Source organism: Syngnathus leptorhynchus, chromosome 4 (assembly GCF_054491065.1).
Source record: "Syngnathus leptorhynchus isolate UIUO chromosome 4, UIUO_Slep, whole genome shotgun sequence".
In the NCBI taxonomy this organism is placed as follows: Eukaryota; Metazoa; Chordata; class Actinopteri; order Syngnathiformes; family Syngnathidae; genus Syngnathus; species Syngnathus leptorhynchus.
Genome location: NC_141198.1, coordinates 11867068 through 11889861, shown reverse-complemented (window position 1 = coordinate 11889861; position 22794 = coordinate 11867068). Strand labels below are relative to the sequence as shown.

The 22794-nt window shown below is 41.7% G+C and overlaps 2 protein-coding genes across 5 annotated transcripts; one reads left to right on the top strand and one right to left on the bottom strand.

The window, feature by feature from the left end:
* Positions 1-123: 123 nt before the first annotated feature.
* On the bottom strand, positions 124-12090 carry hnrnpk (heterogeneous nuclear ribonucleoprotein K). Of its 4 annotated transcripts, none has more exons than XM_085909524.1 (16): positions 11995-12090; positions 10248-10408; positions 9930-10027; positions 9781-9837; positions 9052-9095; positions 7230-7302; positions 7040-7153; positions 6696-6824; positions 6185-6504; positions 5832-5879; positions 4004-4043; positions 3329-3344; positions 3043-3075; positions 2454-2512; positions 2042-2211; positions 124-766 (listed from the first exon to the last, which is right to left on the bottom strand). In XM_085909524.1, the coding sequence occupies exons 2-16, from the start codon at positions 10300-10302 to the stop codon at positions 736-738; spliced, it is 1287 nt and encodes a 428-aa protein (XP_085765650.1). In that variant the 5' UTR covers positions 10303-10408; positions 11995-12090; the 3' UTR covers positions 124-735. The 4 variants fall into 4 exon arrangements, with proteins under 4 accessions (XP_085765650.1, XP_085765653.1, XP_085765651.1 ...); XM_085909527.1 differs by having other exon boundaries at positions 4004-4037; XM_085909525.1 differs by having other exon boundaries at positions 11895-11999.
* A 475-nt stretch (positions 12091-12565) lies between these two features.
* Positions 12566-18479, top strand: rmi1 (RMI1, RecQ mediated genome instability 1, homolog (S. cerevisiae)). The gene is made up of 8 exons (XM_085909522.1): positions 12566-13299; positions 13378-13488; positions 13771-13920; positions 13987-14057; positions 14146-14269; positions 14569-14662; positions 14734-14959; positions 15455-18479. Exons 1-8 carry the CDS (start codon positions 13093-13095, stop codon positions 16311-16313), a joined length of 1842 nt encoding a protein of 613 aa, XP_085765648.1. The 5' UTR covers positions 12566-13092; the 3' UTR covers positions 16314-18479.
* Positions 18480-22794: the final 4315 nt, after the last annotated feature.

Sequence of the window (22794 nt, the reverse complement as noted above, 5' to 3'; positions counted from 1 at the left end):
GGGAGAAAAGCTTCACAATTAGGCAACTGAAGAGATGAATGCCATAATTCAACCCACCCATTAATGTCTAAAATATATATTGTACTGTATATTTAAAAAAGGAAAAGGAAACAGAAGACAGGCTGAGTAAAAATTGGCAACTTTATTCATTTTACAACTTGACAAAACATTTTACAGGATGGACATCAACTGACTGTAGTCAAGAGCACAGACATGTGGGTTTTGTTTTATTTTTCAATTCAATTTCCAAACCAAAAATCTTGCAGCTATCCAACTGGAAACTATTGAATATAACACACGACAACACCTATGATTATTCTGATGGATTAGCCAGTGTGTCTCTTTACATGTCCCAACATCCCTCTAAACTGTCAACAGGAACAAGTTACATTGCGGATGATTTCAAGCAATAATGGGACGTGCAAGTCTGCACTACACACACAAAAAACAAGCATCACAAATAAGGTTATTATCATTTGCTGGAAGAAATTAGGCCTTTTTGAAGTGTATTTTAAACAGTAACTGGGTAAACTAAAAAAAAAAAAACCCTCCCATTTTTTTCTCAAAGAATAGAACATCTTTGAAGCACAGGAATGTTGAATATCGCATTAAAAATATAAAAATAAAATAGCCCAAAAAAGTACCCACAATCCAGATTAATTGTCTGAGAGGGCTGTGAATGAGGAAGGGGAAATGGGGAGGGGGCAATCTGCTCGAGTCAATCCTGGGGGGTGTCTACAGCAATTGACCAGAGAACTGCTTCACACTGAAATAAAGAGTAAAATGCACAAGAACTTCAATTAACAAGTATTTTTTTGTTTCTTTTCTTTTCTTTTTTTTTCCTTTTTAAATAAACAGTTTTCATCATAGACTACTGCAGCGGTGTTGGGGTGGCGGGGGGGTTGGGAGAACAATTAGGTGGGCAAAAACAAACAAAAAGAACGAAAGAAAAAAGAAACATGGGGTGGATGGGGGGGGGTTAGTCCTTGAGTCCAAGCAGGTGCAGCACACTGAAAGGGGGTGGAGAGGGAGGAAAGAGGGAGGCAGGGTTAGTTACCATGGCAACACCACTGCTAATTAGACAGTAGCAGCAAGCAGCAGGTTGTACAGCTGTATTAGCGTAGACAAAAAGAAGGAAGTGATGTGTTGTATACGTGCCTACTGGTTGCCAAGGGAGACAGAAGAGGAGGAGCCCCCTGCTATTTGGCAGACTGTGATTTGTTGTCGCTTGATCTAACTAAAAACAACAAAATCACTAGTCTTCCACACAGCAGCGGCCAGGGGAAGAATCACTCCACTCCCTGCTTCACACTGAAAGGACTACGGAGGTGGATTGGCCATTTTTGATATAGATTTTTGGGTAGTCAAATGAATCTTGAACAGTCCAATTGCAAACAGAAAAAAAGGTTGCTTCTCCGTAGCCATTTCGTGTAAGAGGAAGGTTTGAACTACTTGCAGATTGCATGGGAAAGAAAGGAAGGGTGTTAGTGGAAAAGACAGTAGGCAAGAGATGCTAGAAATACAGCATGAATGCATTTCACAACTATTTCTAAACAGCATTGCTGAAATTGCCTTAATTACATCTTACGAGTGTCTGTTAAAAAGATACACGCCAACACGAGGCTCTTTTGAATACACTGAACAGGCGCTAGAGCAGGAGCAGGGAATCTTTTTCTTCTGCATGTCAATCAATTGCCATAAATCAGCATATGACGCAGATAGACACATTTTTGTAGGTTCAATGTTTGGACCCTTTATTTATGGTCTTTCGGCACCGGGAATGATAATGATTTAGTTTTAAAGGATCAGGCCACTTAATGGCAAATCTGGGGGCCTCGTTTAGCATGGACGTAACAATAAGCCTGAAGACAAACGGGACAGGATGCTGTCCATTTTAGTACCAAAGGTGCCTTTTTTTTAGGAAATGTTCACTATATGCACAACCCAGTTGTTGTGCGTCCCTGGGTTTCCATACACCTGCACTAGAGAATGAGACATAAATCAAAGTAGTTTAGATTGAAAGGGTCAGAGAATAACTTGCCTGTTTTGTAGAAGGTACTGGGCATTCTGGATCTGATCCTGGGTGCCCACAATAGTAATGATGCGGTCCTCTGAGCCCTCCAGAGGCTCATCGATCTTGATGGACGCGCCGGAATCATGGCGGATCTGCTTGATCCGCTGGCCGCCCTTGCCGATGATGGAGCCCGCCAGCTGACACGAGTCATCGGAAGATACGGTGGTGGGGAGGAGGGAAACAAGCAGGTGCACAAACATATTAATCAGGGACCACAACTCAAATTCGATACAAACCATATACATTGGTGAACAATCTGACAAAAGGAGTGTTTTTTGGGATACAGTATAATGTGGACTTATATCACGGGCAAATTTTGATTTCTGTAACTAGCGTCTTCACAATACTAAGCATCAAATAGACCACCCAGTTTACTCACGTCTTTAGGGATGGTCACTTGTGTGGTGATGACTGGGTCATTGTAGGAGCCCCGTCCACCTAGCGCCAGCAGATTGAACAGTTGTCAAACACAGCAAGACAAAAAAACGCTTCGGGAGGGAAAACAGAATTCTTCTAATAACTGGTAGTATAAACGCTTTCACACCGCCCCACCCCCCCAATTTTTTAAAAAAATAATAAATCAGAGCATTGACAGAAGCAACAGTATTTATCTGCCTGTGTCTTTCACACATCACCCAATGAAAGCAAGATGTTGCCCTCACTGTGCAGTTGCTTTTACAGTGGGACACTGCATCCCAAAAACAGATAATTAGAGGACGGAAGCCACCCATGTATGATGCAATGAGGAACAGGGTGGGGGATGAGCGTGTTAAACTTCACACCGCAATCGCGGTAACCCACTTGTCACTCTGATACTACCTGCAAAGGCAAATTATCGGCAATAAAACAATGACGCCACCACCCCCAATTATGTAGTCTGACGCCTTTTGAGCAAAGCAGCGAAAAGTCTAAATACAAGAACTGAAGAAAATGAATATAAAAATGAAGCGTGGCCAGCGTTGACTCACCTGACTGGTAGCTATCCCAGGATGAGCTGTTGTCTGCACAAGACAGAGAGCAGCAATGCTCAATTACATTTTGACAATAAATAATGTAAGGTAAGATAAAAATCACACATGTAGCTAACTATACGAGGGGGGAAAAAAGTTTTTTTCCCAATTGTACACATATGATTTTGTTGCATGTAAAATGTCGCAAAGCTATGACATTACCAATGCCAATGTAGACACACACATCTAAGTCCTGCATTTTATACTTCATCGGTACAATATGGGTATAAAAAGTATGACTTACCATATCCTCCTCCACTCTGTGAAAAGCAAAGAGAAAAAGACAGAAGTTACCAACAGGCCACATCTCTGTCAGCATCCCGCGCGATGAGTGCATGTCAAGACCGGCATGTGCATGTGCATGTACATGTATCATCAATGGAGTAGACTCAACTAAAAGCCATCCAGTTTTCATCCATATGCCAGACTCCTCCTCCTTCCCCCTCCTCCCAATCAGCCCCATTTTCACCTGCTATTCAGCGGCTGCTGTCGTCAGGGCAACAGGCAATTCAAAATGCTGTTGCTGGGCAACGGCAGGCCGTATCCTGCCAGCTCTGAGAGAGGGCGGTGGGTGAGAGAGTCTGTCAACAAAGCGTTATCGCCTAGCAACCAACTGTGGTCACCGTCACCCTCTCTCTTTGCACAGAAAAACAAGCTGGCCATGAAAAAGTACACAGTAAGAGCCTGGGGGGCAATTATAACCGATTATTATGGGATGCCTCCAGCTGCGGCGATTACGGTCATTTCGGAGAGATTGCTGTTACCCACGAGCGGGAGAGTTGGGTTTTAATAAAGCCCGGGCGTGAGTGGAACACAATGCACAATCACAGCTTGTCACAAAGCGGCGGTGAGCAGCATGCGCTAGCCTCAAGATGCTGGCACCCCGCGAGCTACATGCATTTAAGCAAGGGTCACTAACCATGTTGTCGCTGTAGCGATCCGGTCTACCTCTTCTGTCACTGGTAATGAAAGAGAGACAGGGGGGGGGGGGGAAGAGAAGGGGGTTGGGGGGGTGAGAACGTGGGTGGGGGTGGAAAGAAATAGAAAATGCTTAGAAAAAAATGCTTGAAAACGTTCCAAGGGGAGGAGAGGAAAAGAAATTGCGGTCCAGGTCAACCTGCACACACACGCTGAGCAAGATTACAGTATAAACACATTTCCTCCCAGCCATCTTCCCACACAGTCACAGGAACAGCTCTGACAGTGTTATGGTGAGAGGAGTGACAGGTGGTGGTGATGAAGATCAGAGCCAAGGGCTGCTGCTCCTGCTCCCACTCGCCGTAATGTGCATTTATTTGCTAGCCTTGTCACTACCGCCGAGGACATTTGTTTGGAATCTGATTTTCTTCTCTTCATTTCCATATGTTCAGGCGTTATGTTTAGAATCATTTGTTGTATCGACAACAGGGGACTGGCATGACACAAATGCACTCGTATAAAACAAAAAACACTCCAATGGTGTCCAAGTACATTTGTACAACAGTTGAAGTTGTTTCTAACATTCATATTACACCGGGTGAGGTTTGCTTGTACAGTGATCCGTTGTTTCTGGCGGGAGATGCGTAAAAAGAAACTATGCAAAGTAATGTTGGCCACTAGAGCGCACGGGCATTTTGGAAGTTCAATTAGAAGTATGGTTTACCTGGCAAATCAATACAAAGTGCCCACCTTCAGAATTACCACTATGCTAACCCGGGGGACCTCATGCATTGTGAAACCAAACTTGAGTCACGGTTGCGCGTAAATCTGCTGTTGCATTGTGGTTCAGTACACAAAATTAAAGCTTTTTGAACCCTCCTCAATACTTTAACGCGACATAAACCTTTCCCGTTCCCTTCGTAACCATTCCCTCACTGTTCTGTGCATGTATTGTACCTTAACAGTAAATAAAAGAACAAACATGTAATATTGTCACATGTCCCGAGTTCTTTTGCACTGGTTGGTGCGCTTGAACTCAGTCACGGCCGCAGTGACGCACATTGCTCAGTGGCGCGCCCGCGCGATCAGGGCTCATTGTCGCTGTCCCGACTCATGGAAGGAAGTGCTTTTTTTCTTACGTGCGCAGCAGCAAGCCGCGCACCCTGCGCTTATCCTCAATGAAGCACATCACTCAGAGGCAGGCCCCCGCGCTATCAGCGTGTATTCAAACACTGTTCACCCGTTACTTATAAACCCGCGAAGTAGTGCATTTGCAAAAGGTGAAGCGCAAAGTGGTGAGGGATCACTGTATTTAGCAACACTAATGGCAAGATGGTAAAGAGTTTATGATGGAGAGAAGAAATACAGGGGAGTCCGGGGCCGGTTTACAACTGAGCTCTATTCCTACAGCTGTAGCATGAATTTGTAAACAAGTTGTAATACAACTGCAGTTAAGTCAAACCTGCAGTAAATATCTTACCCCAATGAACTAATCAAGTGGGAAAAAAAATGGACCACGTCACCTTACGCCACTGCGCAAACTAGTTGGCTCATTGCGCGAGGCACCCAGAAAACTGTAAGCAGTTTCGTAGTAGCATCTGACAATCATCCACACCACCACACATTAATTAAAAAGGGAGTTGGTTATTAGCAAGAGGAGGGGAGATCATTCTCCTTTTCATTTGACACTGAGAACGATTATTGGAAAGAGGGAACTGGGACAGGGAATTAAATACGAAGATTGACAAATAGAGGAATAATGGAAACAAATAAGGGGAGTAGCACTTTGGGGGAGGGGAGATGGGGAAAAAAAAACAAAAAAAACTTACTTTGACCTTTCATCTGAGCCACGGTAAGAGTCATAGTAACGATCATCTCTGTGGAAAAGATGGAGATGAAAAAAAGAAAAAAAAACAATAACCAAAACACTGAGACACCCAGGCATGATAACATACACTTCATGAAATGGATAAATACTAAGAAATACATCCTCATTGTTGAATTGCACAGCATTGAATGTCAGAAAACTGCACACAATAATTCAATGAAAGTGAAAATGTAAAGCAAGTGTGTGCACTACCAAAACAAAAATAAGCATTCAAAACATCTCATGCAAACAACGTGTACTTTTCAATTAAATTTATTGCATTGACAAGGAAGAGGGTTGAAATGAATATCTTACCCGCCTCTGTGTGAGCGACCCATGGACATAGTGTGGCCGCGGTTCCTGCTCTGGTGGTGCGGGGGAGGACCCCGCCGGGGGCTAATGTCGTCGTAATCCCTGCGAGAGGAGGGCAGTGGTCCCCGCATCGACCTGCTGGAGGACATTCGATCGTAGCCGCGGTCACCAGCGCTTGGCCTGCTTCCTCGCATGGGGAAGTTGCTCATTAGACGGCGGCTGCTGCTGCCCCTCTCCTCAAACGCCATGGAGAAGCCTCCATATTCGTAGGTTTCGTCGTAGAAATTGGGATCGTATGGCTGTGAACGGCCCTTGATAGGAGCCTGCAAAAAGAAAACAACCTGTGAGACCATGAGATCCAAATCATTTATCCCAAATTAAATATTGTTTTGGACACCGAGTAAATTTTATAATGGTAAAAATTAGAATTAACATGAATGTCAAGTATGGCTGCATAGCACGTTAGGAATTTTGTGTCTCATGTAGAATAGGTTTGTTTCTCTCCGTCACTTACGGCAGCGATGACCTCCAGCATGGTCTTGATACACTCAACCACGCGCTCCATTTTACCGCCGACCAGCACAACGCGGTCGGTCGACTGAGGACAACAATCCTGATACAGCTTGATACTGGTCTTTGTATACTAGGGGGGAATAGGCACAAGAGGACATGTTTACTATACAGCAACTGATTATCAGCAATTGGTGGTCCTCTAACTCCCCCCACCAACAATGCGGAGGGGGGGGGGCATAAGCACTGCGGAATACGATTGGTTGTGCTGCATCATCTAACTGCAGCTGGGCAAACTGGTGTGGGATTCTTAACATGCCGGCTGCATAGTACCAGGTAAACAAATACCTCTCTGAGCTCCTTAATCTTGGCTCCCTTCACCCCAATGATGGAGCCAGCCAGGCTCTGGTGGATCAGCAGACGCAGATCACACTCAAAATCCATGCCATTGTATTGCTGGTACTGCAGAGCACGCATTAAAACATAACTCATCCACTTTGTTCAGCGTGAGATGTTGCAAACATGTCAGGTTTCTTACCTCCTCCAGTGTGGGGATGATCTTGAGCAGGATCTCACCGATGGTGTCTATGTCAGCGCAGATGCACAGGATGCTTTATGTTATACATGCCAATGACAAAGCAGTGGCAAAGTGGGGTGGGGGGGTGTAAGGAGCCCATAAGGCATCCCAGAAGGAAGAGAGGGCATATTAGATCAAAGAATTCAACAAGAAAACAAAGTACATTTATTCAACCTAACTGAAATTATTCAAACGTTAGGTCCATTATTCTGTTAAAGTGAGATGGTAGAGCAGTGATAATGCCACATTGTTGCAGTCAAAAGGCTAGAAAATTCAATAAAGTGATTACAAAGAGATTTTTTTTTTGTCTTTTGTCCAAATCAGATAAAAAAAGTACGAAAGGAGACAAAAAACAGAAACCAAAAGAAAGTGACAGCAATCTGTGACCACTAGAGGGGCAAGACAGGAAAGTGAGGGACAATCTGGCTGGTGGGGAGAAGAAAAAAAAAGTAGCACCAATGCGTACTAAAGAGAATTCACAAGCATAAATCTGGTGCTCAAGACGGTACTATTATTTTGAATACATACATCAGGAGTGCCCAACCAGTTGACCGGGGTCCAGCGATTTGGTCACAAGCGGGGGATTAAAGAAAAAAAAAAAAGAAGAGGGATTTGTTTGTGTGTCTATGTGTTATTAATATTAAATATATTTTTGTGGTAGACTATATCATATGCATCCCATCATTCTCATGTCCACAAAATGTATTTAAAAATAAAATTGAAAAAGCCCTTTATATTGCAGAGGCGGGCGCATCACCTACATCACAGGGTGTTGTTTGTGGTCAGCAGTCGGCAATTGCTACTTTTAAAATTGTACATGCAGCCCAAGAGTGTGACATTTGTGCACTTAACACGCTACGAAAATGCATCTCAACTTCTTCAGGTAGGCAGTAATTTACAAACTCTAATCTACCTATCATGTAACACCAGCATACACGTTTGACATTGCCATCCGCTTCTTGGTATTTCCCAAATCTCGCCTGTCTGCGTGGACATTCTTTTGAGCAGACTATCAAACATGCAACAGGCGCCACTAGTGTAGCTTATCGTGACATGCAGGAGACTGGCATAATGAAAAGTAGACATTTATCTAAAAAGGTTGGACACCCCTGACGTAAATCAAATAAACTATGAACAACCGGGTAAACTCGAAAGCGAGTACCAGAGGGAAAATTAAGATTTCTACTAATGTCGCCGGTGCCAATGATGTGATAATGGGAGAAGCCATACTATATAACCAAATGGTGCATATATGAGCAGGAGTGGCACAGTGGCATCCTGTCCATTCAAACCATTGAAGCAATTAATGACTATACCGAAATGAAGCAAAAGGCAGGTGAGCAAGGACACAAACACAGTAATGAAAAAGGGAAAGAATGGGTTGGCGCAAGACACGGCTGAAGATTTATGAGACTAACACACAAATAAAGCACCCATAATAGTAACTTTAAAAGAGGGTGGAAGATAGAAAAAAAAAAAATATTAATGGAAAAACAACAAAAGCATTTTGGCTGGCACAACGAAAAGCAGATTCTAGCAAGATTGAGGAAAAAAAAACCTTGAAAACAATTGATGTGACTTAAAAAAGGCACGTAATAATGAACATCGGACAATAAGGCTTTTTTTTTTTTTTTTTTTTTTTAACTGTGGCTACAATACAGTGAACACAATTAGGTTATCAAATACAGTGAGCTGAAAAAGAGGCAGGATGACTATGACTGATCTTCTCTTGTTTTGTTTGACTTGTAGTCAGGCAGTGAGAGGGAGGAGCTTAGGGACATACCGCTCGGGCCCACTGCTGTCTGGGACTGACACACTGGCATTGTACTGGGCGTGGTGGCATGGGCAGAGGGGCCGGGGCCATTCGAGCGCGGATGTCATTCGAGTAAGGCGCCCGTTTAGGGAACGGGGCGCGATTATGGGCAGGGCCAACCGGGGTGGCAGGTGGGCGGGCGCAGGAGGGGCCATCCAGAACATGGGCAACAGAGGAGGAAGTGGGCAAAAAAGTCAACAGCAAAATAATAAACAAGGGAGAGGGGAGAGGGGAAACAGTTTTAATATACAGGCTCTACACTGATCATATGTGTTGAATTCTCTCAAAAATTGGCTTGGCAAATAGGAGGAGAGAAGGTGACATTGGAAAAGAGAGGTCATGGCATATTAAGAACATGAAGAGTTCAACGTTTGGGAACAGATCAGAAAACAGCAGGAGAAGGGAGTGGGAGGGCAAACTGTAGGCAATGACTAAATGATATAAGTACAAGAGTTGGCCAGGTTACCTGAACGCCACACGGTGCTCTTCTTTCAACTTTATCATTCAGCGGTAGAACAACTTGACAGCAAGACTGGTCTATCTTAAGCTATGTTAACATTGTCAACTTAGGTCAAAAGAGTTACCCAGGGGCATTGCTAGCAAAGAAACCCTGCTGCCCATTAGAGGTTTTAAAAGGCTGTGGAAATGTGGTGGGGTGGGGTGGGGTCAAAGAGGAACAAAACTTCCACGTGTACTCACATCTGAACGCAGCGCTTTGATGTTTTTGCCACCTTTCCCAATTACAGCTCCTGCATTCTGTGGGTAAAAAGAAGAAATGAACAAAAATTATACAGTTGCAATAAAAGTATGAAAATAAGAAAGAAAAAAAAAAAGATTGACTACTTTACTTTGCTCTGCAGAAGAATGCGGAGCTCAATCATCTCGTCCGAGCTCCTGGAGCGCTTAAATGATTTCTGTTGATCTGCATCCTCAGCGGGACGCTTACCTGTTGAAAAGGAGATAAACACACATCATGAAGCTTGCTCACATTCATGCCAATTAAAAGTAAAAACTGTGGAACCTCAGCAACCTAATTTTTGAAGTTTGCCAAAATCAATTTCAAAACATAAATATCGGACATTCATCATGAACAGAATATTTGAAGAATAGTGCGGAATCATTGTATTTCAAAACCTACCGCATAAAAACACACGCACAATTCGTACCGTTTGTCTCTGTGCTGAATGAAGAATCATCTTGCTGCTCGTCTTTTGCGTCCATGGTCCGCTCTGAGTGTGGAAAAACAAGGGTCGGGGGACACACCGGTCTGGATAACAGGTGATAACAGGGACAGAGAAGAAAATGGAATCCGCTCGGCTGCGGTAATCTGTCAACATAGCATGAGAGAGTGGTGGTATCCGGGTTTAGTCACTGAGAAAAGACAAAAAGGGAAACTGGCACTGCGGCAACCTGTTCAACAAAAGGCAAGCAAATGAAATGTTCTACGGTGGTACCTTGATTTTTAGTTGACTCAATTTATTAACTTATGCGGTCTGGTTGACTTTTTGCTTGGCCAAAATTTGACACAAGTGAGCTGTTGCTATACTGCCACTTGAAATTAAAATGTAAGATTACAAAATAATTGAGCAATCGTGACAGGGTTGTGGTCCCGCATTTGGGCAAAGAGAGCCAGAGTACTGGTACAGATGCTCTATCAGTATTAATTAGTGATAGGTAATTGGGGCTGAACAATTAATCAAATTCCACTGAACAACTCAATCTAGTAGAAAGATTTTCAATTGCAAGGGCTGCACTTTTGGGAGAAAAGAAAAAGGTTCATTTCAGTCAGGTTTAATTAAAGGCTTAGTGCTTAAGAGGTGTAGTCTATATTTAAAAATTACTGTATTATAAAACATGAAAACTGGAGGAATAAAGCTACATATTTGCATTATTGTTGTAATCTAATTTATGACTGAGTTGTGTATACACCACACTTTGGTAAAAATAAATAATTGGAAGAGGACCTTGAAAATATGAATCACATTAAATTAAAATCAGATTAGATTTTTCAGATTTGTTCAGCCCTATTGTTCCGTTTATAAATGTCAGCTTTACTCCACCAATCCAAAACAGTTTATTCCTTTACATTCTCTTGTGTTTTATCATTTTCGTACATTTAGTGTGCTAGTTCTCTTTACTAAACAGAATTTAGAAATAGATTTTTGATGGCTAGAACGGATGTGGTCAAATTTGATGATCTGAGCAAATTTATTTAGGTATGCATGTACTTAATTACGCTAGTCCAATTGGTCAGTTGTAATCAGCAAACGAGATAAATGTAACTTTAATCGACGATGATGATTTGCGGACGTAAACTGTTGACAAACACGTCGATTTGATCAATGACATAATTAAAGCAAATACCACAAATAAGTTAGGTTTCAAGAATCAATTCGGATGTAACGAAACAAATGTGAACGAAACAGCCTCGCTTACTATGACAGCAAGCTTTAGCTGACGAGAGTTTGTGACTGACACAACCAGGATACGCTCGCAAAGTGGTTAGCTCGGATGAGCGTACGTTAGCTACACGCTTTGTCGACAACGCTACTTTTAAATTACATTAAATAGACGCGTCGGTTTTTATCAGCATATTAATTCCTCTGTGATCAAGAAAGCACGACTGTACAGTAATACTCGGGTGGTCTGCTTCGACAAATATTGGGTAGCCTACTATGGAATACAAGTCAAACGATATCACGGTAGCCGTTAGCGTCCCAAAGCTAATTTCGCCATCTTGTTGTTAAATCAGTTGAACAGGAGTGGCGCGTGCCTTATCAACTTGTTTCAATAACACGACGCTAGGGACTCACTCTTTTCACAATAACCAGGTTTATGACGGCGTATGAACGGTCCTAGGTATATTCCGCTCAAAATGTATCACTAAAACGAACAAATGGAGAGCATACGAACCCAAATGTGCGGTGAAAATCCTCGTTTTCGCTCCTCCTCCCTTCGCCACGGAAAAGAAAATGCGTAGCCCATCGTGCGAGCTGATTGGCGAAGCGAAGGGGTAGCGCTCTTTCGAACGAACCTTTGATTGGCTTTTCTTGCTATCAATCACAAATTTTGACGCCTTCGTCTCCCGGAAGTCGTTTTATTTGCAAAGTTCGTGGCGCTGGCGCCATTTCTGTACGCTGGTACTGAGGTATGTGTGTTTACTTTGAGGTGTGGCCGACGTGTTGAAACGTCTAATACATCTGTTTCAAGTTCCTTGTCTATATGGCGTTAAGTATAATGACTGTACACTATATACGCGTGTGGTGTCTTTTGACAACTTCTGGAGCCATCTGAGAGCTTCTCTGTGGATGTCACATCCACCCGCAGTCCTCATACGGGTGGCGTGAGAGGTCAAGAATGTCACCCAAATAACAACAATCATATAAATATGAATAAATAATAGTTAAATAATAATATAAATAATCTTTGGATGAGGGCGGCTCCCATATCCCAAAAACATGCTTGGTAGGCCGATTGAAGACTCTAAATTGTCCCCAGGTATGAGTGCGAGTGCGGATGGTTGTTTGTCTCTGTGTGCCCTGCGATTGGCTGGCAACCGGTTCAGGGTGTCCCCTACCTACTCCTTGGTGATCGCTGGGATAGGCTCAAACACGCCCGCGACCCCCGTGGGGATAAAGCGGTTCAGAAAATGGATGGATGAATATTTGGATGTCATACACTGAACAGTTTGTCAGTCAACTCCAGTGCACATTCTTGACATGCAACTTCTATCCACCTTCACACCAATGGACAGTTTAGTATTGAATTGGTCTAGGGCTAGCGTGCACATTCTGAAAATCCATGCAAGCACTAAAGAACGTTGAAACTTGAGGAGATTCAAACACCAACATTCTGAATTTTGAGGCATGCATTGTAACTACTAGGCACTTGCCGCCTTGTTTATGTCACGTAAACGTTACTTAAGATGTTATCAAAGTAGCAAGACTATAAAAATAATCCCTAATCAACAAGAATAGTCCATCATCAACAAGAAGAACTGCAATAATAATAATGATGATTTATTCAACAGTGTGGCCAGTCACCGAAGGTATAAGACAGAGAATGGCTCCTCAGGCTGTGGTCCAGGTGACCCAAGCCTGGTTGAAGTCCTCCCGTCATGTCCAGGTACCTTTCGCTTGGCTCGAGGCCTGTGTGCAGTGGCTGCAAGAAGAGGCAGGAGGTGTGGGTAGGCTGTCGCAGCAGCAAATTAACCAACAGGTAAGGTAGGAACATACTGTATTGACAGTTAAAAAGCAATACAAGAAAAAAACAAAACGTAATTTCTGATTACATTAGGCATTTGACCAGTGGCTCTTGACTGACCTGAAGGACTTGGACTACCCGGTTCTCCCAGAGGGACTTGCTCAAGCCCACAAGACTCAACTCAGCGGCATCTTCTGTGTACAGGTATAAATATACAGTACCTATAATTTTATCAGGCCAAGATGAAGTGACATCAGTTAAAATTTCCATTTTTGCCTGAAGGAATATAGTTTATAAATACACATTGTTTTTGACCACTGAGAAGTCTTGTAACTATATTTTTGCATGTAGCATCTGTTTGGTCACAGGTGGGTCGTCTTAGATGTCACTGTTTTTGAGGGCAATATTGTATCACTCAGCATGCAAAAATAAAAGCAGCATGGAGAAGACAGTGTGCTGTGCTGAAGCTATCCCTCTCTGTTGTAGGTTGACTCATTACTGGACATCAGTCAGCCCGCATACGGTCAGCTGCAGCAATGGAAGGGCATGGACTGCACCAATGACAACGTGTCGGCTGTTACACAGAACACTCAGAGGCCGTGGGAGGCCAGGCCCACTCGTATGCTCCTGCTACAGGTTAGTGGGCCAATTATGACCTGGTTTTAAATTGATTTATTATGGCGATCATCATCTTTATCGCAGGTGACAGATGGCATCCAAAGCCTGCAGGCCATGGAGTATCAGCCGATACCTGCCCTGAGCACTGCCCTTAGGTGAAGGACCGCGCACATTTGCATGTCAACTAATGTCACGTCAGATAAGAAAGAAACACAAGCGATAGTTAGTATTTTCAATATCCAGGCCTGGTGTGAAGCTGCAGCTACAAGGGCAGATGATCTGCAGACTCGGGATGCTTTTGTTGGGCCCGGGCAACGTGAAGGTCCTGGGCGGGGAAGTGGAAGAATTGACTGAAAGTAACAGCCAGGTTGGTTTTGTCAAAGTCATTTTTATTTTAGGAACTGATCAAGTGGAGTGGTGTTATTTTAATATTAACATACAAGTTAGAATCAGAGCTGAGGTCTGTTTAACCTTTCACTGTTGGACAAGGGTGGCCAGGTCAGTCTTGGGAATAAAAAGGGTGCTGGAGTTAGTAATGGAATATATGTACCAGTATTATGTATTTGGAATCCCCCCCCCCCCCACACACACACACACATTTAACTATTTTGTTACAATTTTGGGGAAAAAACACAAAACAAAGTGATACATGCACTGTTCTGACAGGGACGGGTTCTATGTCGGGTGTTGGGACTACCAGAAGAACAGCAGCAGCAGCAGGAAGACGAAGACAGGGGAGAAGCTCCACCATCACACCAAGGTAGAGAACCTCAATGGTTTCAACTTGATGATATGCCACCAAAGTCACTCACGCAACCAAAACTTCTTAAGATGATGCCAGAAACCAGGAAATGGAGAACCTCGAGCTAGATGACCTAGAGCTGCTGGCAAGTCTGGAGGATCAGGACACGGAGCAGCAGCAAGAGGAGATGGTGGTGGTGGTGGAAAGGCTTCCGGTCAATCCTGCTCAAGACAGCGGCTATCGAACACTCAGCCCGTTTTCCACTTCCTCCTCTAGAAGCTCCAACTCCAGGAGCTTGAGTGCCTCATCCAGCAGGTGGGTGGTTGTGTCAGTGTGAAGTCTTGACATTCACAAAAACTCCTCAGCACGGTCATAATCGCCATGACATTTTAGATTTCAGCTTGGTTGTCACCAGTTATTGCGCTCGAATTTGAGCAAATGCACATCAAGCGAGAAACGGCTGACTTCTGAACAAAGGAAATGCGGTTTTATTTCTGCATTATAGACTGCTGGTAGATTGGAACCGTCATACTTGGAATTTTATTTCAAGTGAACACAGACTTCTGTTTATTTGCCTTGGAGATTTTTTTTTTTGGTCAAATGATATTTTTGAAAGGTTGCGAAGAAAAATGGTCTTCATTGCTGCTCTCACATTTAGTGATTATTTACTTTTTTTTTATGTTGTGTCAAATGTAAATACAGTGCTGTCAACATTTAAAGATAAATTAAAATGAATCAAATGGAAATAAGATAATCAGTCACGGAGTATGAATAATTTTCTGAATATTTTTTTATGATCTTGTCTAATAGAAGTGAAGCAAATCTGCACTCCAATGTGAACAGAGTAAATTCATTCCCAAGCGGTCGCCGTGGTAACGAGCGAGAGGAGTCCGACCTCGTCGAGCCCTTGTATTCCCGTCAAGGCCCGGCGGAGCACGATGTCTTCGACGACCACTTTCCAGATGAGGATTTTGTCGACCTCACCATGGACGATTTGGATGCAGCGATGTTTCAGGGAGCCTCGGCTCCTCTGCCTGAACCTCCCACAGAACAGGATGGGGGTGACGTCATGGAGGTTATAGACTATTTACCTCCGGGTATCGACTCCCATGGAGAGAGAGCACAAGCTGAAGAGTCCGGCCATTTATCTGGGAATGAAATAGTTGGGAAGGAGAAAGTACTTCATGGTAGGAGTCACACCTCAACCACTGCAGGAGTAAAAACATACCCACCAGGTGACATCACACTAAACTCACCCCCATTTACGTACCTCTGTCTGCTCCACGGAATCTCCATACCCACCTGCATAAAAATCAAAGCCTTCATCGTAACCCTCCTGGGCAAATTAAGCGCCAGTGCCGGCCTGTGGCGAATCCGTGCCACACTCTCTGACGGGAGCGGCTATCTGGACGCAGAGCTCTCCGATCGGGTCCTGACGGACCTTCTGGGCTTCACGGTGGCAGAGAAAGGGGCGATGAGGCACGACCCGGCCCGAAGGTCCCAGCTGGATGCCGGCATGAAACGTTGTCAGGAGGAGCTGGTCGATATGTGCTGTCTCATGACCGTGGAAGTGGGCGGCGGGAGCGGGGGAGCGGTGGTGACCCAGGCCGAGCCTGTCACCGAGGGGGTCTGCCGTGAGCTGGAGCGGAGGGTGCGAGACAGGAAATGAGAATGGGAGCAGGCCGGTAATGAGAACATGGACGTTGAACATGAGCAGAGTTCGTTTAATGAGACTTAGGTGTGTGTGTTTTGTTTTTTTTTCTCCCCTATTTGGGAAATGACTGCGCTCAAGCTGCCCTTCTGCTTCCGAGCTGGAAGAGACAATGTGTGAATCCATGTCGCAATGCAGCCCATCTGCTGCACGCAAATATAACATGCTGTCATTAGAGGCAGATTTCATTCATTTATTCACACAACTATTTCTCCCATGCAATGTCGCTCATTAGGCCTTGTGCATTAAAACGTCTTCAACGTTAAAATGGTGAATTTTAAGGCCTTTTTTTTTTAATTGTAATGAGAAGAGTGCGGCAGAGGACCCAAGTTTATATTCAAATTGCGGTAATGAATTGCCGGCTTTCCATTCATTCATTCATTACATCCATTACGTCTGGCTGGTGAAATAATTGAATATCCAAGGGCAGTGCAGGTCTTCATTTAAGTCACCCCGGGGGAGCAACTAAGAGAAAAGGAAAATGAGGAAAAGTTCATCATTTTTCATTATTTTTCATCATTGCAGAGTTCCTATTTATTTTTATCCTAATGAGTTTGCATGTACAACGCAAACTGTTGCTGACACTTTGTTAATGTTAACGGAAGACAATTGTTTGAAAGGTGGTTGCTTTTGTGTAAATTGGCCTTTTTATCTAATAAACGATGAGCCCTCAAGATAAGACAAACGCTTTCTAAGTTTGATTAAATGCTGCCTTTTGGGACATGCGCCACTGAAAGCAAATGCTAGAAATGAAAGGAGGCTAAATCGTACTAATCATTTGTTTCTTATCGGCCATCGCACAGGAGCTTGTTGTTGTTTTTTCACGAACTGATCACGCCCCAATATTTAATGAATTCAACTTAAGTATGCGACAAGTTTTTTAATGGGATTGGATGGTGGAAAAAATATTAATAGTATTTTGTGGAACAATGAATAAGCGTTGAAGGTACAGTTTACTCTTTTAGTACGCAATGAGAATCATCCAATACATGAGATATAATCAAAATGCTTGTAGTTGGAATCCACAAATATAACCAACAAATTAGCCATTCAATAGAACAAATTAAGAAATCAAATTATGTATTGAAATAGCTAATTTAACATTTATTAAATAAATTGTGTTATGCTGTACACAGATGGAAAATCATGTCAATAAGAAAACGGCAAATTTTGTCCATAATGGAAAAAAAAAAGTCTGTGCAAGTCTGTAAACTATACAAGACAACTTTACTAGAATAAAGCTGTTGTATTGAGACAAAACACAACTTCAGAAATATTATAAATACTCAGTTTGCTTGACAGCGTCAGAGGAATTCCTTGATCAGCTCTGTCATTATTGTTTTGTTTGAGTGTTGTTTCCAATATTTTGCCTCTTTTTTTTTTCAGTAAGTAGTACAACCAACACCTTGGATCTCATTTACATTGTTCATGCAGATGAAATGAAGTGTGTCTTGAATATGATGAACATTACATGGAGTGTACTCATTTTCCTATACTACTGTGTGCACTTCCATTCATGTCTCTAGTCTTCCTTCATTAGGGGCTAATCAGGTTGAGCATCTAAATACAGACCCGACCATGCATGTTGATAGCCTGTTTTGCGCTAATGAGTCTGGAAAGGATGGGGGGCTGAGGGGCGACACGCAACCCAGGAGGCATCGTATCACTTTGCTAAAGAAACGAGGAGTCGGGGACGGCAAGGTGGTGGCGTTTGAGAGATGTATGCATGATGTGTGGTTGTGTTTTGTCTTTGTCTTGGTGGTGACATACAATATGGCGAAGAAAAAAAGACAATCATTAAAAATACAAACAATACTGGCCTTAAGCTTAGTCTTTTAATGTTTTTATTGACAATTTTAATGAAATAAAACATAACAGCAAGGGAAGAAAGTTGTAATTGTTTGAGAATAAAGTAGAAATAGGACACAAATACTTGAGTAATTTTTGTTAAATTCACACAAATACTGTACTTCAGTAATTTTTGTTTGATTACATTTTTCTTAAGATTACGGTAGATTTTGTACGCTATATCTTAACGAGGATAGTCCAAATATTACATGGAAAACTGCTCATTTTTCTGTAATAAGAGGGAAAAAATATTTCATGAATTTTCATGAAAATAAAGATGAAATTTGGACCAAAGTGTACATGGGAAAAAGATATCATTTTATGACAGTGAAGTTGGAATCATCAGTTGACTCAAAAATTCTCTTTACAATATGTTTTATGCTCTCCCACCAGTCGGAACAGCATTCTGATTAGTTGGTAGAATTTAAATTTTAGGAAGGATATATATATATTTTTTTGCCTCTATAGTCAATAAAGTATTTTATGATGGCAGTAGTTTGGATCATTTCTACTGCCATTAGTCTTACCGTATTGGATCATTTATAAAAGAAGACAAATATACAAAAGTCAAACCAATTGGTAATTTTTCTTTTCATCACTTGGTCACAGAGCACAGAGGTGCCTTTTCACATGGTGTTTTATGAACTGTGATATATTAACCATTTCAATAACCCTATATGTTTTCTGCCAATTTCTTTGAATATTTCCTAGTTTATACATTGTACTTTTGATATTACACTCTAAAACGAGTCCTAGACAACTGCTCGCTCATGCCTGAATACTCTAAAATGGTGAGACCTTATTGAACAATGTAACTAATGGACAGTTTCTTTCAAAACGTACACCACATATTTCTGGAGAGGCTTCGACGGAAGCGCTCGTCTGTCCCTAATAGCTTTCCATTTACGATATTATTTACGTGATTACGTCGGCTGCCCACTCGTGTGTCGAACCGGAGATAAAATACAAGCCCGTTCCCCTTTTTAGTTCGAATGAATCTTTCCCGATTGCAAATAGCATGGAGCAGAGATGCTTGAGGGGGTAGGGGAGAAGATGGAGCACATATGGGAAGAGAGTACTGTGCTAATTTCTCCTAATGGCCCCAATGCAGCTGCACTGTACTGCTTCTATCATCAAGGTAAAAAGCACAGGAACAATCCTGGGGGAAAGAGAAGAAAAAAAAAAATCTATGCTCGAGCAGCTGTAATTTTCTTTGCCCTATTACATGTAGTAATGAAAAATCCTTTCTGATGGCTCAAGCTCTCTTTTAGGGGCCCGCATCCAAATGTGCCAGAGGCTTGAGGACATGAGTCATTAAAAGGAAAAGGAAAAATATGAGGAAATTGAACTTAAACTATATAAAAGTTTGCCTTTTTGTTTGTCTCATCTGGATGGAGGAGATTATTTTTCTGTGTGTGCTTTGAAAAAGGAATGAACTAAGAACCCTTTTTGGCTCTTAATGGAGTTTGCTTTTGAGTTTCCGCTACGAGCGCTATTATTCTTTTCTATTAAAAATAAAGTAATATTAGTTATCTTATGTCTTGATTGTGACAGCACTAGCAGAAATATGGAGAACACATTTATTGAAATTATACTTTTTCTTCGGTGAAACATCCAACATTGCTTTCAAAAAATTTGATTTAATTGATTTAAAAAATATATAATTAAACAAAGATCCTAAGACATTCAAAGTCTTATAAAACTAAAGTCAATTCTTTAAGAGAACAAGTCATCATGTTGTGAGAGTTGTCATAATAGTCCAACAATAAAGTTTGTGAGAAAAGGCATTAGCCATCTTATTAGAATTGAGTCATAATACGTACTATGAAAAAAAGGTCAGTCGCAGTAAACACAATAGGGGGAAAAAAGCTGTCAGAGAAAAATGTAAATACAGTATTCAGAAACACTATTTTTGTAATTGTCATCCATCCATCCATATGTATTTTTTAAAAGATTACAACATTGCAAGAATTAAGATGAAATATTCATGAACAAAATTCATTTAATTTCTACAATTTTTTTTAAAACTGCAATTTCCAAGAATTAAAAAAAATCACTTTTTTTTATCAGAAATGTTTGAGCGGGGGGGGGGGTCATATTTGAACACCATTCTCATCACCTCTCAAATAATTCAATTGATGCTTTTCTGTTTTTAAATACAGTATATGTACATGTGGTCATGAATTGTGAAGACAGCATTTGATTGTTTTTCACGATATCAGTGTTCCTAATATTTTGGGTTTGGCTAGGGGGAAGCTGAAAAAGTTGTAATTTTATGCAAATACAGTCATAATATTGCAAGAATAAAATTGTAATTTTACTCCTCAAAAATATGTTTTTGAAACAGAAAAGCTGGGGATATATCTTATTAATCATACAATTTTAATGTGTGGAAAAAATATTCAAAATGCTTAACATGGAAAAAGTCCTACTTTTATATCATGTCAGACTGATAATTTTTAATTTCAAGTTTACCGGGGGGCAAGAGTAGGCAACTCCGGTCCTCGAGGTGCCCTGTATTTTTCCGTCTCTCTGTTGCAACATACCTGATTCAAATGGTCAGAGAATTAGCAAGGTCTGCAGAAGCTGGATAACAATCTTGATCGTTTGAATTGGGTGTGTTGCAACAGGGAGACAGAAAAAACCCCAAGCAGGTGAGTTGCCGACCCATGCCTTGCTACCTTTTCACTATTTGCCCTTGTCCGTGTGGTCCTCGTCTAAAAGCCATAAGGATTTGTAAAAAAAAAAATCTATTTTTATTCCACAATCAAGAAGAGACAATTAATCCTGTCTGTGACCTTTCAGCGAAGGCTCAGGTGAGTTATCATTAATAAGGCTTAATGGAAAAGCCCATTGTGGCTCCACAGGGCAACTTTGAAAGAATACCGACAAGCGATTGACAAGGGCACAATGCAATGTTCATATACCGCCGAGTCATTACTACCATTTGAATACAAGCGCTCCGAAGCAGCCAAACAGTCGTTGAAAGAGACGAGCGCAAGGGAGAGCATGTAACGAGACAGATGAGTGATTTTTATGACAAGGCAGAGAATAGCTTGCTCCCCCACTTGTCCTTTTTTCCCCCTCTCTCTTCTGCAGAGATGAGGCTGCCTGACAAGCTGTTCATTAAGGAAGGTAATTTGACAAGCTCTGCAGAGTGCTTTTCTTTCTTACACCTCTCCAACTTCACCGTCTCTTGTTTCCTGCCCTTACTTATTACTAAGTACAAGAAAAGAAATCATAAGGTGGACAAAAAGTCTTTTTTTTTTTTTTTTTTTCCTCAGGTGGCATGTGGACAAAATTCTTCTTTTATAAAATTACATGAACCTATCGGGCAAAACATATTCCACAAATATGGCCAACTTGGTAAAAAAGGTGATATATTTTGTCATGTTGATAGCACTTTGCTAAATTTTGTACTCTTAAAACAGTAGCTGTTCTTAAACTACAAAAAAAAAAAAAGATTTCAATTGGTCAGCAAACTTGGAAAAACGATCGCCCAGTGTGACACATTCCACAAATCTCAATTGTCTCTCAATGAGCAATTTGCAGAACATTGTAGGAAAAGGCTACATATTGTAATCTCGATAATGAATTTGTCCTATGACATGACATGTTGCACTGAGAAAACTACATTTTACCATTGAAGCCGTGATAATTGACACAAATACAATTGAAAGGTTGACTAGAATGTAAACACCTGAAGCAAAAAATGATTTACTGTCAAAGTCCGCCATGTTTTATTCATCCGGGAGATTACTGCAGTTGATCGGACTTTTCTGCGGTCACATTTGAGAGCAAGCCCATCATCTTGTTTGTGGTCCTCACCTGTTTATCTCTGCCTGAGTGTGTGTGACTTAATGTCTCCCGCTTGATGAGCCCGGATATGATATGAAAGGAAAGGTCACAAGTGCATGCTGGAAGCCTTTGGGACAAGGAGGCATTAAAAGGCAAAGAAGGGAATGAAGTGTTTCTTCCATACGGCTTCCTTAAGGAAACAATAAGGTAATTGTTGTGAATGGGGGTTTTGCGCAAACTCCAAACATGTAAGTGCAAGACGACAAATGATAGACCTGCATTGAAGCGCCCTTTGTTGACTGACACATTCTTGTTGATGCGCAAGGAAACAATTGAAGTTGTATTATTATTTAGAAAAAAATGATACTATGGCAGCATGGTAACGCAACCACCATCATCATTTGCACTCCACTCTCAAGTGTCTGCTTTTTCATCACTTGTCCTCTTTTTCATCATATGGGACTTCAATATGGTTGTTACTTCCAAACATCTCAAGAGGCCTTTTGAGCAATTGAGCTTTGCAATATTATTTTTTGTTGTTGTTTTGCTTTGATTCTTATTCGAATTAATAGACTAAAAACAATTGGATTTGACAACAAAGGAATAACATGAGACAAGAAATCAACATTTCAGATTTAATTTCCAGATACGTATCTGCATTGGACACACAACTTTGAAGAAGTAAAATAGGGCCACAAATACAAAGATTGAGGTAAATAAACAGTAGTTGACCAAAGAATTATGACGGACATCGTCAACAACCCACAGACAGTAGAACACTCCTGAGTATGGG

What these genes read in the sequence shown, in the direction of transcription:
- hnrnpk (XM_085909524.1), bottom strand. Translation starts at nt 10,302, where the DNA reads ATGGACGCAAAAGACGAGCAGCAAGATGATTCTTCATTCAGCACAGAG. An exon ending in AGATTAAGGAGCTCAGAGAG is followed by an intron (nt 6,825 to 7,039) that starts GTATTTGTTTAC and finishes ATTCCCCCCTAG; the next exon opens with TATACAAAGACCAGTATCAA. An exon ending in CAGTACCTTCTACAAAACAG is followed by an intron (nt 767 to 2,041) that starts GCAAGTTATTCT and finishes TCTTTATTTCAG; the next exon opens with TGTGAAGCAGTTCTCTGGTC.
- rmi1 (XM_085909522.1), top strand. Translation starts at nt 13,093, where the DNA reads ATGATGATTTATTCAACAGTGTGGCCAGTCACCGAAGGTATAAGACAG. An exon ending in TGACTGAAAGTAACAGCCAG is followed by an intron (nt 14,270 to 14,568) that starts GTTGGTTTTGTC and finishes CTGTTCTGACAG; the next exon opens with GGACGGGTTCTATGTCGGGT. An exon ending in AGCTCCACCATCACACCAAG is followed by an intron (nt 14,663 to 14,733) that starts GTAGAGAACCTC and finishes AAACTTCTTAAG; the next exon opens with ATGATGCCAGAAACCAGGAA.